The sequence below is a fragment of the Talpa occidentalis genome, unplaced genomic scaffold (assembly GCF_014898055.3).
Source record: "Talpa occidentalis isolate TD23 unplaced genomic scaffold, MPIMG_talOcc4v2.1 talOcc4.3, whole genome shotgun sequence".
Taxonomy (NCBI): Eukaryota; Metazoa; Chordata; class Mammalia; order Eulipotyphla; family Talpidae; genus Talpa; species Talpa occidentalis.
This window is the reverse complement of record NW_023603184.1, coordinates 130,780,765-130,792,537: the sequence shown is the minus strand read 5'-3', so window position 1 is coordinate 130,792,537 and position 11,773 is coordinate 130,780,765. Positions and strand designations below refer to the sequence as shown.

At 39.9% G+C, this 11,773-nt stretch overlaps 1 protein-coding gene across 1 annotated transcript in view; it reads left to right on the top strand.

The window, feature by feature from the left end:
• Positions 1 to 2,399: 2,399 nt before the first annotated feature.
• Positions 2,400 to 11,773, top strand: part of LOC119256166 (glutathione S-transferase LANCL1) — a 31,903-nt gene continuing 22,529 nt past the window's right edge. The window contains exons 1-3 of the mRNA XM_037523973.2: positions 2,400 to 2,432; positions 2,623 to 2,719; positions 6,247 to 6,364. Of these exons, the coding sequence (XP_037379870.1) occupies positions 2,639 to 2,719; positions 6,247 to 6,364 (199 nt within the window). The 5' untranslated portion in view covers positions 2,400 to 2,432; positions 2,623 to 2,638. The remainder of the gene's footprint in view (positions 2,433 to 2,622; positions 2,720 to 6,246; positions 6,365 to 11,773) is intronic.

Here is an 11,773-nt window from a genome sequence, read left to right as displayed (position 1 = left end):
CTTAGTTTTTGTATGTATAAATAAATAAATCTTTGAGAGAAAAAAAAAGAACATGTACTTTGATGTTCTTGGCTGTATTATTTGTAATATAGAGTTTAGAAATGATGTCCATTCTTAGGGGAAAGGATAGGTAAAATGAGGTGGAGATTTTACTATGAAAATAAAACATGATTATCTAAAATAACCAACCTTGCATAGTACGAATGCATCTAAACCACCAATTGCTGAGTATTTATAGCACTATTTCACTTATTAAAAATACATAGCTTTACAAACCAGGGCATATTTTCCAAAGGATATATAAATTAAACATATTGTGGTGATTGCCTTGTAGAAGAGAAGAATGAGTAGGAAATCAGAATTAAGTGGAAAAAAATTAAATAGAATAGGGTTTTGCATGTCCTGAGGATGCTCTACTAAAAACTAAAGGGTAAAATTAGCTTGTTTTCGTTCCTGAGATTAAAGGTCCAAGCACACACACAAACAGATCCTACCTCTGCAACTTCTTTTTGAATTCCTTTCAGCACAGTATTCTAATTAAGCCACATCTGTAATGAGAACAGAGTAAAAGTTTAATCTTATTAAACATTTTTGATTACACTACCAAAGTAGTTTGCAACAAGGGCAACTTCCCCACTCTCTAACCCTTCCCCAAACAACATTTGGGAAAAGTGGAGGCATTTTTGGTTGTCAGTGCTGGGGTAGGGTGCTACTGGCATATAGTAGGCAGGGTCCAGGTATGCTGCTAAACGTACTACAATAAACAACACAATCTCCCCAGAGAAGCATTCCTTCTAAATAAAATGTCCATAGCACTGAAACTGAGAATACCTACACTATCTCATTACATTACCAACTTAATTCTTTGGTCTTTGGGAGAATGCCCTTCAAGCTCCTTTCTTTTCTCTTTTCCTACTTTCTTATGCTCTTTCCATCTTGCTCTTTCACTTTTATTTCTTCTCAAGTACAATCTACTCTCTTATGATGCCTCTTTCTATTCGCCATTAATCTACTTAAATATCACACTGATTTTGATTACTCATACAGAGTGTGTGAATGGGATAAACGGGTAAGTCATTAGCAGTTAAAAAAAATGATAAATTGTTGGTCATTCCTTTTTCTTTTCTTATGAGTTACTCCTCCACACACCCATGTGTCAAAAAAGGAAGAGAATCCAATTCAAGATCACTGAAGGCCTGCAGTAAATCTTCATGAATTCGGTAAAGCAGTTAACAAGTGTCCTAAGAGGGCAACACTTAAAAAGTACAAACTGAACAAGCAGGCAGCAGTAGAGTATGGGATGACAGCCACAGAGGGCCAAGCTTGGGTCAATGTGAAGTTGGGGATGGTACTCAAAGGCATGGAGGTTTGGGGCTACAGTCCTTCACTCAAGCAAGAGGAAAAGTAAGAGCCAAAAGAGTGACTTTTTTCTGACTTTTTAACAGAACACCAAAATCCTTTGAGCAACAGAATGGGCCTAGTGTATAACAGGAGGGATTTAAGTTTAAGTGAAAGGAAAAATGTTCATGTAATGGAGACTGTTTTAACATTGAATATTGGAATTAAATATTGTGGCTATTTTGTTCTGGTTATTATTTATACTCCAATTTAGGCTCAAGAGCAGATTCAATTTCTTAAGAGCTGTGATTCATATGTTCACATATTTCCCTTGAAGTTTTATTAATTACCCTTTGATACCTAGTCCCCTGGGCAGTTGCATCCCCTACTGTGTGACTTCGAGTTAAATTATCATAAATTACCTCCAAAGGACAAATATTTTTGTCATTGCTGTTGCTCATGGGAAGGAAATTTAGTTTTTTTGTTTCTTTCTGTTTCTAAAAAGTGTCATTGCTATTGCTCATGGGAAGGAAGTTTAGTCTTTTTGATTCTTTCTGTTTCTAAAAAGTGACAGAAAACTTTTGCAAGGTCTCTGGAGAGATTTTATCCTCCCCAGTTTTACTCAGTCCATGCAGTAGGAATCTATCAATAAATACCTTCAGATCCCAAGCTGTCTTCTTTTTCTCTCCAGACCAAAATAAATAAACAAATAAATCTGATTCTTATAAATTATCTGAACTTTCATTCTTTTTCTTAAAAATGAAAAGTTTATAAGAAAGTTAGGAACGACTGGGCACATTTGCACCTTATTCTACAATAAGCCCCCCCATCCAGCTATCAAGACTCCAATCACTCTCAGAAATCACCCTCCTGTCTCTTTAACAAAATGAAAGCGTGCAGGGGCGGGGCTCGGGGCTGCGACGGCTCTGATTGGTTGGCCGACAGGAAGTGGGCGGGGAAAGCGTCGCGTCTGTTATTGTCCGAGGCTTCCGGAGAGCGGCCCGGCCCGACCAGGCTGCTGCACGCTGTACCGGCCGTTGCGTCAAATCGTGGCGGTGGCAACGTGGGGTGCAAAACGGGTCCCCTTCATCGCGGTGGGTTCCAGGCTCTGGCGCCCTTTCCGTGGCGGTGCCGGGCCCCGGTGACCGGGCTGCGGTGGGCGCCTGGGCCCCTCGGGCCGCGCGGGGCCGGCAGGAAGGCGTTGCCTGGGCCGGGGCCGCCGCCCTCGCACCTGGGCCGGGGCCCCGGGCTCACCCCAAGGTCTCTTTCTCCCCTGTTCTGCAGGCTTGCTTCCGGCGTCATGGCTCAAAGGGCCTTTCCGAATCCTTATGCCGATTATAACAAATCCCTGGCCGAAGGCTACTTTGATTCGGAAGGGAGGGTGAGTTTGGGACCTACCTGCCTGCCTGCATCCCTGCCTCCACCTCCAGCATTCTGGAAGCAGCTCCGTTTTCCCTGAAAGAAAAGCATGATCATTCTTTTTGAATATGTATCATTTGAGAATAAATAGAGGCTGTATGTTTTAGGTCTATAAAATACATCATGTGGGCTCTCACAGGTTGCATTTCTATAGACATTTTTAGCATTCATATTATTATTATTCATATTATTATATATAGAGACATTTTTATTATTATTCATATTCGTTAATGATTGCAGTCATCACTGTCTGTCGTGGATAATTTATTTTTTTTAAGATTTATTTATTTATGCGTACAAGAGCTGGGGTACTACAGGCCCTTTAAAGGTATGGGGGATGAGAGGATTCACCAGAGACAGAGTGAGGAGCAGAGTAGGCAGACTGACTGAAATACACTGCTGAGGGTTGCAGCGGGTGAGATAGGAGAGGTCTGCTGCGCCATGTGGGTAGCTCCCTGGCCGGGGATGGAACTCGTGCTGCAGAGGCTGCGGGTTGCTTCATAGTGCCTGTGCTTAACCCCTTGCACCACCAGGAAGGCCCCCTGTCGTTGATAATTTAAATTAGGTAAATGGGTGGCAGTTTACCATATAACTTGGCATTTTGAATTAATTTTGATTGGCTTTTTAAAGAGAGGTGCGGCATATCACATGTGCCCCGTTGCTTTATGATTGTACACAGTATGGGCAGGGTGATGGTGAGAGCAAATTGGAATGCGTGGTGAAGACTTCTTTAAACTGACAGTGCTACAAGAAATTTGGGCCATAGACCTTAATAGGACATTCCCAAGGAAAAAAGAAAAGGAAATTAAACTGGTTAGCGCCCTACATGCTAGTATGCAAAAGAGAACCTGATGTGAAATACTAGAGGCCTGTGTTTTCTTATGCCTCTTTGGGTGAACATAATTTTTAAGAGGAAATAAAATTCTTTTTGAGAATACCTCATTGAGAAATGAGTTTGGAAGAGTGATCACTTTAAGTGTACATACACACAATTTTGGTATCAATTTGTTTCTTCTAAATGCCGCAATCACATGAAAAACATTTCACATGTGATGTAATGGCTTTAGAGATTTCTCGTCTGCCAAATTGACTTTATGTGATTCTGTTGGCTCCTTCCATAAAGCATCGTCAATACATGCTAACTTGGGTCTGTAACATAGGTAGAAATGATGAAAGAGGTGGAGCAGAGTTGTAGGATAGAAGACTACCAATGTGTATGTGGAGTTAGAGTGAATCTAGTTTTTTTAAGACCAAAACTGAACAGCACAAAGAAAGTTGCTCAAAATTAATCTGGATTCAAATGGCTTCCTTTTGGCCATTTGGACCTGCGTTCTGCCTAGCTCTGCAGATACTGTAACTGAGGTATTTGTTTTTTCTTGTGGGAGAAAGACATGCTGCTTCATGCTAACTTGGCAAAGAGAAGACTTGAGAATATATCCTAATGACAGAAGACTTCAATAAAATGTAGCTCACTGTTTTGGCTCTTCATAAAATAAATGTTGCACTCGTATTCTAAGAGGGGGGAAAGGATATTCATAAACTTAAACTGCGGTCCCAAAATAATATAATTTATTGCCTAGGACGTGGTTTTGAACAGGTCCCAGAAGAAACTAGCATACCTTTCCTAAAATTGTTTAATGTTGAACACTAAGGATCAGACCCTGGAGATCTGCCCTCCTTAAAGATCTCAATAAGGAACTGGTCTGTTTTCTGGCATCTATCAGAAAAAAAAATGGCTGTTAGAGACTCTTCAAATTACTGCTGGAGTTTCAATAATTTTTTGGTCTGCCACAAGTAATCAATAGTCTCAGGCAGGTCACCTCTATTAAACGTAGTGTGTGCCAAATAGAAAGTAACTTCCCTTCCTGTGGCTGAGGTATTTTCATTATTCTTGGTCTCGTAAAGTAAGGCCAGGCAAGATGATAAATTATACATGATCTATGAACAGAAGATGACCTGTGCTCGCATCTAGACGCACGCTTCTATCTAGTTGAAATTTATAGAACTTTTATGTTAATGTTGAAGTATATTTCATCTTACTAAATGTGTTTTCAAGACTTGTTGAAATCTTAACCTCTTGGCAGAAATTGTTAAATAATGGGAGTGTGTCCATCAAACGTGATTTCTTCATATGAAATAGGGGCTATTAGTGATGTTTCAGAATACATAATCCAGATATGGTTGATAGTCTTGTTTGCCTTATCAGAGAAGCTATTCAGAAATAAAACTTAATCTCTTTTGTTATTATTAATATCAATACACCCTTCTTTTTTAAGTGTTAAGATGCGCTTTTTTGAAAATTGAGATTATGATGCCACTAACACCTAGTGGTTAGGTTTGTTTTTATAAACCATTGATTGTCCCTTGTAATGTTCTCCAACTTTGTTTTGAAATGTTATTGCTTTGTGAAATCCAAGTGTAGGAATTGCAGCTGATTCCTAAAATTATTGAGGTATACATTAAAGGGACCATTTAAGACTTCAAAATTCAGTGCATACAGAGCTTTAACATTTTCAGTTGTTAGGAGGAATAACATATTGATGATGGGCCTCACAGCTTGCCCAGCATCTATAGACCTTCACCTGGATATCAGAAGCGCCAGAGCCCCAGCCTTAGTGTGCTTTTAATCCATATCCCAACTTGCCATTCTTACAGACTCTTGGACTGCTTAAAATAACAAAATAAATAAAATTTCACATCTTTGAATGTGAAAGATCCTTTTGAAATTGGTGGATTGGGTATTATTATCTTGCCTTCACAGAGATAACTGAAGCATAACTTCAGTTCTTTATGAGCATATCAGTCAGCTAGTGGCAGATAAGAATGCTTCTGCTCATATCCCGCAGTGTTTATCAAGCCCCTATCCTTCCAGGCACTGTGCTAGGTGTAGATTTTTGACACTGAGTCTGATTTTCTTTCCATTGTGCTTGAGGCTCCTATGTCCATAAATTTACATTGCTTTTCTTCCACTTAGACAATTTGTCAAGAATGTTTATGCATTGGTTAAATAACAAAAACTTTCTGTATGGAATTAATATTGCTGCCACTTGAATACTAAAATTCCATGGCTTGAAAATTCCATGGCTTGAAAGCAATAAACATCTAATTTGTGCTTAATTTAATAAATGACTTTTAGTAAAATAAAAATAGTAGCTTAAATAATAGATGAGCCCTGTTAGTTGGAAATTACTGTGAGCCAGTTTATCATTGATAGCCTATCTTATGTTTAATTAAAATTAATTTAATTAAAAATTAAAATAAAATTTAATTTACAATAAAAATATTTCCTACTATAAGGAAAATGTAGTACTTGGAAATTTTGTTAATGCATTGCCGCTGTTTAAGAAAAAAATAATTGTTCGGTTCTCCCAGACAGAAACATGTCACCTAAGTAGAATTGAAGCAACCTCCTGGTCTTGATAGACTGTAGTCCAAGAGGTTCCATGACCCATATTTTTTTGATATTTGCTTTCCCTTTAATATTTACAGCTGACTCCTGAGTTCTCACAACGCTTGAGCAATAAGATTCGAGAGCTTCTTCAGCAAATGGAAAGAGGCCTGAAGTCTGCAGACCCTCGGGATAGCACTGCTTACACCGGTTGGGCAGGTATGGAATGCTGACTGTGAGTTGGCATAAGCATTGTAGATCAGAGCCAAAGCAGCCATCTGCCTGAATGGTACACCCTTAAATGCTTCTGCATCTGCATATGAGTAATTGTTTTCAGGAGAATGCTTTGCTCTCAGCCTAGCCTTGAAATCTGGATTGTTAACAGTGCGCTGAATTCAGGATAGGATAAGAATATTCATGGAATTTATGCCTGACACTATTTGGGTGGCTGCTATACTTGTGGGGAGAAAAGTTGATATTCAAGATTGTGGCCATACCTCAGATATTATAGGTTTAATGCCGGACCACCACCATCCAGTGAGCATGTGAATTTTTTGGTTTTCCAGTGCATATAAAAATTATGTTTACATTATATTCTAGTCTGTGAAGTGTGCAATAGCATTATGTCTAAAAAAACTATGCATGTACCTTAATGAAATGTTACACAGAGACATGAAGTAAGCACTTACTTACCTGTATGCTTGCTGCTGGAAAATGGTAGCAATAGACTTGGTGGACCAAAGGTTGCCACAAACCTTCTATTTGTACAAAGCAGTATCTACCAAGCGCAATCAAAGTGCAAAAAAGAAAGGTGGCTTATACATATAAACAGCTAACCTGGAGGCTCAATGATTGCCAAAATACAGTTTTGTGATGCAGAGGAAAGGAGAGATTATCCACAGGAGATAAAAACATGTCCAAAAATTTCTTTTTTTTTGTTTTAAAGTTATGATATAACAGGGATCCATACAAGAACACAGGAAAAAAATACAATTTCATGAACTAATCTCCCATATTGCCATTGCTGCTTGATTTATAAACAGTCACTGTCTTGCTATTCACTGAAAAGTTGAAAGTTTGGAAAGAAATAGTGCATAGGTGTCAAAAAGGTGAGGGGTGGGAGGGGATACCAAAGAAGGAAGTTACAGCGTGGTTAGTTTGCAATTGTAGCGACAGAAAGATTTATAATTTTTAAGAAAGCAGTGTTGAGAAACTCATTGTTTCCCAGTTTTTTGAAAATGGATGAAAAGTCTTCAGCTTAAAGAATTTGAATTTCATTTCAAGACAGTATTGCTTATCACAAAAATGCAGGTTCTTGGTCCTTACAGCAGAAATTCTGGTTGAATAGGTCTTGAGCTGACCCAGGAATCTGCATTTTGCAAGCCTGGGTCCTAAAGCAAATGTACATCCATGACATTTCTTTGAGAGTTTTCTTATGAGAGGAATTACCAATAGTTTCTCTTAGCAGTGCTCTTGGTAATGGCAAGCAGTCCTCTTAATTCTTAGGAGAATGGGGAAGGCAGATAAAATCAGAATAAAGTTATAATCACTCATGGAACTTTAAGGCCAGTATTTTATAAAGTAAGAGGAATGGGCTAGATCATATTGGGCCCTTCCTCTTACTTAGTTTTATGATTTTTGTTGGTTTTAGGTTAGCAGAGGAAATGTAAACTGTGACAATAAAATGAAAGTAGTTAGCTTCAGAACAGGAGTTATAATAGTTGTTATTGAGTATCTTACTGTGTCTTCAGATATGCTGTAATTGATCTCATCAGTGAATATTACTATTTTGTATTTAATATTCCGAAGATTTAGACCAAACAGGACCAGCACAATGCATGGTTATCTTTAGTTTTCCTCTTGATTTCCACATTGTAAAAAGACCCAGACTTACAGAACTTTTTCTAATATATTTGGAGTTTCTATTATTCTTAACCAATAAAAGGGGAGACTGAGACAACCAGATTTAATTCCATAATTTAAAGAAATGTTAACCTAAACCTCTAACTTAGGTGTTTGTTCAGGTGAATTTATTATTATAGATGCTTTAGGAGAAAAGAAGTGGGGATTGACTTCAAGTTTGAATTAATATATTGGCAATGTTAGGAAAAGCCACCAGTCAGGATCCTGATTTCTAGCTAGGGGTTGTAGAGAAACTAAAAGTTAAACTTTCCTTGGAAATAGAAAATTTGTTTCAATGTAAAATGAAAGTTTGTTTGAACTTTTTGGGGATCTCCTGCATCATCTCCATTGAATCACCAATATTCTTCAACTTTTTAACCTTAACTATGATATTCATTGTCAGCTCTTGAAAGCAACTTATATGGCAAGTGTCTGAGGCAAACTAGCATACTAAGCAATTTAGAATGTCTTCTGTTGCTGTTTTATGATGTAGCATAAAATCTTCTAGATAAATTTGGCTATGGCTTTTGAGGCAAGGTTCCTAATGTCTCCTAATCAATTATTGTTAAAAAGCCATTATTCCTACATAAAATGGACAGTTTCCTGAAGTGTTTTGATAAGACACCAGTGTTTAATTAATCTGAATAGCATAGAACTGAGTTACATAAGAAACTAAAGCTGAAAATCAGAAAATCATGTTAATACCTTCTCCTATTATTTTTTAGCTTCCCAAGTATTATCTTTTCATAACTTCAATTTTATTGCCCAAAAAATGCATGTATGAATATAATAATAAAAATATTTGTGTATCAAAGCAGTGTCTATATAATTATGTATAGATTTGTATTGCCCAAAAAGTTCATTTTTAGAAAGCAGAGATTTCAGCATCAACATTAGGTAACATTTATATAAATGACAAATTTTGGATTCAGCCATCCAGACTGGCTCTTGAGCCCAATTTTTTTTTTTTAAAGATTTATTTATTTAGGCATGCAAGGACTGGGGTACAAGCCAGAGGTGTGGGGGACTGAGAGGATTCACCAGAGACAGAGTGGGGAACAGAACAGGCAATTGACTGAAATACACTGCTGAGGGGAGCAGCGGGCGAGACAGGAGAGGTCTGCTGTGACATGTGGGTAGCTCCCTGGCCAGGGATGGAACTCGTGCTGCAGATAGCTTCGTAGGTTGCCTCTTAATCCCTTGTGCCACCAGGGAGGCCCAATGAGCCCAACTCTTTACCAATGGGGAGAGTGATATGAGAGGAGGGGGGAAGAGATAGACTGTGTGTTTACTCTCAGCTTCTACATTGAATTTACTCCATGCATTTTATAAGTGAAGAAGACCTATATATAACCTATACGATAGAGTAGTGTGAACAATAACGTTATTGTTATTGTACATCATGTTGTACAAACTTTTTAGAAATGATTAACACTGGTCAGATTTAAGTACTTTAGGAAAAAATCAGAATGAACCCTGATAAAACATGACAGGAATTTGGTAAAAAAAATAAGAGGAAAACATTACTTGTTAGAGAAAAACAATTAGTATTTAAAAGTCTTGAAGAAAAGATTATTTGGTTTTCCCAGAGTTCTTTATCTTCTCCGGTAATCTTTTATTAATCTCCCACCTTTCTTTTATTTCCTTTCTTAAGGTCTCATTTTCATTCTTCAGTCCATTGAGTACTTGTCTCAAATCATTTTTTTTTCCTTTTTTGTGTTCTTTATACTTTTTAATCATGAGGCTTCTAAATTCTTTATCTGGTAGGCAGAGAAGTTCTTCCCTGTCATTGCATTCTGGTGACTGATCTTTTTTGTAGTGTGTCCTTCCCCTGCAGGCTTGCTTGGTTATTTATATTTTTCCTTCTCCCTGCTGTTTGCTTTCTAATTGGTTCTATGTGTTGGGACATTATGCCACTATTGTTCGTGGCCATCTCTTTGGGGTGCTCCTTCAGGGGTGTCAGAAACTGTTTACCAGACCGAGTCCAGTACTGTCGGGCCAAAACTCCACCAGGGTGTTGATGCTGTGGCTGTGTTGCTGGGCACTGTCTCTCCCTCTGTATTTACTCAGTTCCAAAAGGGAGTTTTGAAGTCTTTGCCTTCCAACTCTCAGCTAGTTGGTGATTTTATTCCTGTCACTAGGTGGTGCCAGAGACCTGTACTTTCCGACCTGTGCTTTTTCCCAGTAGTTCTCTAGGAAACAGGTTGGGAGGGGAGCACCTCAACACACAGGGTCTATTGCTCACATTGGGTGCTGTGCCCTCAGCTATGAGGATCCCACACCTTGAATTCTGTACCTAGTTCTCAGTTCCACGGCTGTCAGATCCAAAACACTGGCTGTCACCCTGTGCAGTGGCCACTGTTACAGCGTGTCCCACGCCACAGATCCCATGCCTAGCTCTCAGTTCTAGAATGTGGGTTGTCACATGGGACCTCAGTAGTCCTGCTCCATGCCTTGTTTCCCTTCTCACCCCCGTTTGTGTGACCCACCCCCCTCAGAGCCTGAGGATGGTTTTAGAATCCCTGGCTTCCAACTATCAGGTATCTGGTGATTTTGTGCTGATCACTAAGTGGCACTGGAGACCTTTCCTAGTATTCTTCTGGAACTGCTTTTTCCCTATAGGTCTCCCAGGAACAGATGGGGGTGGCACGGAGTGGGAGGTGACGTGGAGTGCCTCAATGGCGTGGGGGTGCTGCATCCGCCCTGTGCCCCGCCATCATGGGAATTCCACTTCCCAAATTTTGTGCCCCAATTCTCAGTTCCGAAGCCCTCAGATCTAGGATGCGAGCGGTTAGCCCAGTTCAGTGCCTGCAGATGTGGTGCCTTTTGCACCCCGCTCCCTTGTGCCCGGTTTTTGATTACCCAGTGAGGGTCATTCACTTTAGTGATGGCTCCCAAGCTTTTCCCCACAATTCTAGGTGCAGGCATGGAGACCTGGGCAGCCACAATCAGCGTGTGCTTTTCAAGTGCGCCCATGCTTTTCTGCACAAGCTTACCAACTGGCCTTGGACATTTGCAGGTCTCTCCACAGAGTCCTTATCTTCCTCCAGTGGTGCCCAGAGCCCTTTGCTCACCTCCGTGGCGATTCCTGCACAGTTCCCCATATTCCTGGTCATGGGGTGCAGTGCCTGCAGTAGTTCCTTTCTGCTCACTATCCTGCTTGATCTCTAGTCTATTGGTTTTTTCTCCTTTCTGTTGGTCAGTGTGTGCTGCTGGCTTTGTGCGTGGCGGGGGGTAGCAGGGTTCTGATGCTTTCCTCTCTTCTCGTCCTCTTTTATTGCAGGTTTTTTCTTCGGGCAGTTTGCTAGCATCATCAGTTTATCTTACATGTCCTGGTTCTTGCGTTTTCTCCCTATTAGTTATTTTTATGGGAGAACTTACTCGAGGCGTTTCTTCACCACCATGTTGATCTCTGTCCAGAAAAAGGTTATTTTTGATCAGTCCCAATGTAACAGAGTGGTGTTCAGGAAAAGGGTAAGTTTCAGGTTCCCTGCCCCACCCAAAGGAGGGTGGAGCTGAGCAAGGAGGAGGAGAAGCTGGAGAGGAGAGGAGAAGGAAGGAAAGAGGATGGAGAGCAAGAGGGGGGACATGGAGGAGACACATGGAGCAGAGAGACACGTGAAGAAGCTTCATTTGCCTTTTGGTCATGCACAGACTGGCTGAAACAGATGTGGGTGAGGGACCCGTGGGGAGGTTAACAATGGCAGCTTTTATCTTGATTTTGAT